We start from the raw sequence: 6,919 nt of genomic DNA, 5'->3' as shown, positions 1-6,919 counted from the left end.
TCTTTCTTTCTTTCTTTCTTTCTTTCTTTCTTTCTTTCTTTCTTTCTTTCTTTCTTTTCTTCTTCCTTTCTTTCTCCTTATCAAGCTTTATGTTACTGTGGCTTTTCTATATTTGGCTTTGATTTTGCTGCAAAAAGGCTGAAGATATCTGCATGGAAGTAGGGTTGAGGAGGTGGGTGGGGCCACCTCTGTTCCGTTATCTTTGTTGTAAAATTGGTGTGCAGTGATCTAACAGCACAGGCAGAAACAATTTCCCAGAAAGCAAAAACATTCAGCCATCAGCAGACAGTTAGTTAAGAACTCAGAGGAGACACGGGTTGGGGGAGAGGCTTGTTAGACTTATTACCTCACAGGACGAAGACTGAGTGCGGTAGCTTGGCACAATCTTGAAGGTAATACTCCCTCGCATTTCCCTCTGGGGGAAGAAAAGAGGAGAGTTCTCATGCAAACACACGTCGTATACAAAAACACAGAAGAAACCACTCAAGACACATGGGTGTAATCAGTACATACCACCTGAGAGCACACAGCCCTAAAAATCCCCGAATTATAAAGCAGCAACCTCTCAGGTTACTGGTAGAGGTTGCTGGGAAAGGTCCCTCGAAGTCAAGGTTGACTATCCTATATCTAGCAATGAATGGTCTCCAAGATCTCTGATGGTTATCTTTTTGTACATATGAATAAGAAAGAGTCGAAATAACATGCCTTACAAAAATGATTATACACTGAACTGAAGAACAGACTAAGGACTTACATAAAAATCCTATTTAATATGCTACTCTTGGATGCTATCGCCATAAAACTGCTTTTATACTTTATTAATTCTGGCATTCTTTTTTATTATGGCAAGCCTGGGATGCTTACTTTATGCCTAATAGGTATTCATTACATAAGAAGCTGCTGCACTGTAGCAGGAAAGGCATAAAACAAATGCTTCCCTCTTTGCAACAACCCAGCATAGATGGGGTCTGTCAACAGATGTCAATGCTTTTTATTGAAGGCCTAATTTCAGTACAGATGTTGTTTCAAGTATAGCCAATAATGGCCTGGCCTACAGTTACCTTCCTCCTTGTCGTGCTGTAGAGAGAAATAAGGTAGAGAGCAATGGAGCAGAATTCACTGCAGCAGGGCATGACTCAGCTAAACAGGAAAGAGGTTTCTGCGAGTGCTAATGTCAGGAGCCTTTTGAGGTCAGTGAGGCACTAGTTCACACGAGAATGTACTGGGGAGGCTTTTTCTGTAAATATCTGGTTGGTAAGAAACCGAGGAAGGATAACAGTGTGCAGACTCACACTGCTAAAGGCAGGCAAAATGGTTCCAAAATAACTCCACTGCAGTTAGCACATTTTCCTAGTTGTCAGTTTTTAATGAAGAGTGCACAAGTTCAGCTTCACATAAATGATGGGACAAGAAGGATTCTGACCATGACTGAAGAACTGTTAGGTGTGTTTTCCTTACATCTATTTATTTAGTGTGTGTATGTGTGTGTTGGGTGTGTGTTAGGTATGAGTGGGAATACCTCAGTTGCTGTATGAGCATGTGTGTGTGTGAGCCAGCACCTGTGTGCATGTGGAGGCGAGAAGAGAATGTTGGGTATTCTGCTCCATTAGTCTCTACCTTATTTCTCTGATACAGGCTTTCTCACTAAACCTTGAGCTAGGCTGGTGGCTAGCAAGCCCCAGCTACCCTCATGTCTCTACCAGATATAATGCTGGAGATACAAGCAGGTGAGACCATACTCTGCTTTTTACATGAGTGTGGCATCCAGACTCAGATACTCTGACAACAACTGCTTTAACCCACTGAGCCATCTTTTCCATCCCCTATATTATGTGTGTTTTTACAAAGCAAGTTAATAGAGCTGTCAAGATGGCGCAGCAACAGGACCTATACAATGAGAAGACCAGTAGACATGCTATTGTGGAAGGGGACATCTCACGGGGCCCTACCCCTAGACAAAGAACTACAGGCAACTAACGAAGGTTGAGAGGGAGAAGTAGCTGTTCCCAGAGATGAGCCTCCCACTTCGTCATCCAATTCTAAGTGGTCAGCTCTGAAAGCATGTACATACAAGTGACACTTAATGGACTCAGCATGTTGTATTTATATGTGTAAATATCTATACATGCATGTAACAATACAAAGAAAAAGAGTCCATGAATGACAGGGATTGAGGGAGTGGTATATAGAAGGGGTTCGAGGGAGAAAGGGGAAGGAGGGAAATGTAATTAGATTTTAATTAAAAATATAATAGTTCAAAAAAAGATGGCACAGCATGTGAAGGCATTTGATGCCAAGCTTGATGATCTGAGTTCGATCCCTGGGACCCACATGGAGGAAGCAGAGAATCAACTCTTTCAAATTGTCCTCTGAACCCCACGTATATAGGGGCATGTATACATCCACAGCCACACCAAAACACAAAATAAATAAGTGTAATAAAAAAATCAAAATCTAGGCTAATAAACTAAAAATTAATCTTAGAGAAGGGAAAACTTCCATTGGCTTACAAGCATTTTTTGTAGCTGTTCCACTGTTTGGTTAGCGACACTGATGCCATTGATTTCTCGAATTTCATCACCAACATGAAGTGTACCTAAGAAAATCATACACGATTATAAGCATGAATGGAGTAAATGCTTTTAGAATAATGAACAGTGAAAGGTAGCAATATAATACAAGAATAAATTACAGGTCTAAAAGCCAGTGATTCAGAGACAAGACCATGTGTTTAGCTGTAGAATTACTTCACCTTTGTGTAGTAAAACCATCCAAATAGATATATTTACTTGCAGAAAGCACAGTTTTGATGGATGGCCATAGAAATTTGTTGACCACCCAATAAGAGATTATCAGGTATGAGCAGATGGAACTGAAAATAAAACAAATGACCACTACTTCTAAACAAAAACATAAACGATGATAGAAGCTAATAAATGATACACTGAGTAAGAATTCAGACACAGCTGAGGAGGGTTTCAATGAACTTGAAGATATAACAAAAGATCACTTAAGCTCACAGAAATAAAGACATAAGGAAGCCAGGAAACAAGAAAAAGAATATATAAAATAGCTATGGGATATAGGAGTGTTTAATGTACACCTAACTGAAATTCAGAAAGAACAAAGAGAATGAAGAAGAGGCAATGTTTGAGTGGATGAATATTTTCTTAAGCTTATGAAAGCATTACTATACAGATCCAGGAAGAATAAGAGAAATAAAAAGAAATCTGGGCCAGAGGTTAAAGGGTTTTGCTACCAAGTCTGATAATCTATGTTCAATCCCTGGAACCTACATGGTGGAAAGAGAATTGATTCCCACGAATTGCTCCCTGACCTTTACATATACACTGCGGCATATGTGTGTGTGTGTGTGTGTGTGTGTGTGTGTATGTGTATGTGTACACACACAAAAGATATTGTTTAACTTTGATATATGGAAACTTTAAAATTTCTTGGTAACCACTAATATCACAGAAACAAAAATCTCCAAAAAAAATGAACAAGAAAAGCAAAATACATTGAATATTAATGAACTACTCTATCAAAAAATAGTGATCAAAATTGGTCACAATAGTGCATGACCTTAATCCTAGCACTCAGGAGGTAGAGGCAGGATGATTACAAGTTTAAGGTCACCCTTGGCTGCATAGTGAGTTTGAGGCCCATGTATCTAATTCATATAGTCACATATTTATGTCCAAAGAGAGATTTATAAATAGAGACTGAAATATTCTACTATGTTAAAAGAATATTTTATGAAGTACTTGTGGGTCAAGCATACCAAACAATTAATCAACACATAAAAGATTTGAACAAAATCATTAACAATACCAAGCCAGTTGTGAATTCTGTATGCAGCAATTAAAAATGAAGTTTCTTCATAAATATACATTCATAGAAATGATTAAAGTGCTTTGCCATGAGGGAAGGCCTTAACAAACCTGTGAGTAATACTGTCATACAGGCCACACTCTCTGACCACATGCGACTAAGTTAGAAATAATTACAGAAAGATGTCTAAAAAAATCTGTTTAAAAATGGCAAATAAAAATACCTCTAAATAATTTATGGGCCAATAAAAGTATAAGAGAAATGTAAGACAATGACAAATGAATTATAACAAATTATTGCATATCAAAATTGGTGGGATACAGATAAAAGAGTACTTGGAGGTTTTATCTCATTTTTGGTGGTGGGGATGGAATTTAAGAACGAGGTCTACAATAACTAAAACTCAAAAGACAAACAGCTCTTTTATGTAAATTATAAAAAACCCTACTCCATCAGAGGTCTAGGAAGAACTAAGGAAGGTAAAGGAAGACTCCCAGGCAGAACTCACCTTGCCTGTGAATCATACCCCCATGCATGATTCTTGCAACAATACAATGATTTAGCTCATTCATTTTCAAAGTGATTCCCTGCAAAAGAAAAGGAAGTTGGTAAGGATACAATTAAGTGAAAGCACTATTTTAAATTTGTGATTTTACTGTAGGTAATTTTAATTGTAAGAGATAAAATCATTAGAGAATATATAGAAAAAGAAGACTATCACTTTACACACAAAATTGTTCCACGACAGAAATGCTACTTGTTGGTGTTCTGATTGATAAGTAGCAAGAATACATTTTATGTAGTACCTTTTGATATTTTAATTATGATTTTCATGTTACTTTCATTTTTATATTGCCAATTATTTTTAAAAAGGTTTTTACTCCTACCAAGGGTATATACTTTATACTTGTGTATCCTTTATATTTATTCCACAAAATAAGTTTTATTTTGTAACACATAGAAAATATTTCAAACTGCAAAATCTAGCAAGTTTAACATATGCATGCATGTGTGAATTTGTCACTATAATCAGATGGCGACTGTGTCTCTTATCCCCAAAACTTCCCTCTTGTTTGTTGGCAATCTACCTTCATTGCTTTGCACTCTCCAAAACAGCCACAGATGGACCCTTTCTGACTATAGAGAAGCTTGTATCATTTATAAATGAAACCACATTCCTCTGGGTTGCTTCCTTTCACTTTTCATAATTATTTTGGGATTCTATCATGTTGTTCTATTATCTATAGCTTATTCTTTGTCTTTATTATTACATTGTTTAGATACACCAAGATGCTCAGGCGCCCTCTACATCACTGCTTACAGTTTGGTAGTTATAAATACATTCCTGTCTTAATCCCTACATTCTTGTAACACTGGCTTTTTTTTTTTTTTTTAAAGATCTGAGACCTCATGAAGGCTGGATGCCCCAGGGGGTGGGATTTTTGGGGGGGGGGTGGTGGGAGGGGGGGGGAGTAGATAGAGGTTACATCCACAGAGAAGAAGGAGGAGGGGTGAGGGGATTGGGGGTTCCGGGGTGGGTGGGGGATGGGGTAAGGGGACAACATAGGAAATGTAAATAAAACATCCAATAAAAAAAATATTAAAAAAAAAGATCTGAGACACTTCATGTATTTGTGTATCATCTTCCTACAGACGCTAGAATATTTTTTCTGTGTTAATATCTTAGTATATACATTGTTGAAATGAACATATATTAGTGTTTTCATATTTTGTTTATTTGCTTTGCTAAAATTATGTTTAGAAGTTTTTCATCGCCGGGCAGTGGTGGTGCATGCCTTTAATCCCAGCACTTGGGAGGCAGAGGATTTCTGAGTTTGAGGCCAGCCTGGTCTACAGAGTGAGTTCCAGGTCAGCCAGGGCTACACAGAGAAACCCTGTCTCGAAAAACCAAAAAAAAAAAAAAAAAAAGAAGTTTTTCATCTATTTTCATGAGGGACTTCATCCTGCACTTTTCTTGTAATATTATTGCCTGGTTTTATAGAGTATCGAGTATCACTGGGTTCATAGATAGAGTTGAGGAAAACTCATTTCTTTTCATTGTTTTGGGAGAAGTCTATGTAGAAATTAGTATATACATGCTTGTCTGGGATGAACAGACATTTGTTGACATCTTTTCTGCAAACATTAATGCAATGGTCATACAGTCATTTTTCATGATCAGTCTGATCTTCTGTTTGACTTATGCTTTTCCGTTTCTATTTTCTAGCCCACTGAGTTCTACTTTTTTTTTCCAGTACTGAGAATTGAATTTAGGGCCTCAGAGATGCTAAGCAAACACTTTACCATAAATATATCTCACCATTCTCATTTATTTCTATTGAGTCTCATCATATCCTCTACTTATTTAGCTTTAATATGTTCTCTTTTGTCTTGAGGTTTTTTAGGTGGGGATTTGAGACAAGGTCACCGATTTGACACCTTTCTGCTTTTTTAAATATAATATATTGAAATATTAACATTTATATTTAGTGTTATATATTTCTTCTTATTAGGTACTATTCCAGTGGCACCACACAAAATTTGATAAAGTGTAGTTAATTGTCATTAATTGCAAAACACTACTTACCTTCTAATTTCTTCTTTTATCTATGGGCTACTTCAAATTGTAAGATTTTTTTTCTTTTTTTGAAATTTTCTTTACACTTTTTATTTTTGAGGCAGTCTTGTTGTAGAGTCTGGGACAGCTTCAAATTCACAGTCCTCCTGGCTCTCTCTCTTGAGCATCGGAAATACAGGTGTATACCACTATGTCTGCCTTCTATTTGTCATTAATTTCCAACTTACCTTCATTTTTGTCCAAGAATAAACTTTGATATCAATACACTCACTTCAGCCTTCATCTGAATAATGTTATAGCAATATAGCTTTTCTATTCTTATTTAGAAACTATTTTTCTTTTTGCATGGGTATATTTCTTGCAGGTAAGATGTGACTGAATACTTCACCTCTGCTTTGTGTGTGAATGTCTGTGTGTGTGGTGTGTACACATATGTGCATGTATGTATCGGTATGCTTGTTCATGTGTATGTGTGTGTGTATGTGTGTGTGTGTGGCATGTACACAT

The 6,919-nt window shown here is 36.9% G+C and overlaps 1 protein-coding gene across 5 annotated transcripts in view; it reads right to left on the bottom strand.

Moving 5' to 3' along the window:
* Cask (calcium/calmodulin dependent serine protein kinase) overlaps nucleotides 1–6,919 on the bottom strand; it is a 337,083-nt gene that overhangs the window by 33,194 nt on the left and 296,970 nt on the right. For all 5 annotated transcript variants that reach the window (XM_028776008.1, XM_028776009.1, XM_028776011.1 and 2 more), the window contains 3 exons: nucleotides 4,343–4,421; nucleotides 2,511–2,596; nucleotides 347–415 (listed from right to left, as the gene is read on the bottom strand). In XM_028776008.1, coding sequence (XP_028631841.1) covers nucleotides 347–415; nucleotides 2,511–2,596; nucleotides 4,343–4,421 — 234 coding nt within the window. The remainder of the gene's footprint in view (nucleotides 1–346; nucleotides 416–2,510; nucleotides 2,597–4,342; nucleotides 4,422–6,919) is intronic.

The sequence above is a fragment of the Grammomys surdaster genome, unplaced genomic scaffold (assembly GCF_004785775.1).
Source record: "Grammomys surdaster isolate TR1022 unplaced genomic scaffold, NIH_TR_1.0 263, whole genome shotgun sequence".
Taxonomy (NCBI): domain Eukaryota; kingdom Metazoa; phylum Chordata; class Mammalia; order Rodentia; family Muridae; genus Grammomys; species Grammomys surdaster.
This window is presented reverse-complemented; position numbering and strand designations above follow the sequence as displayed.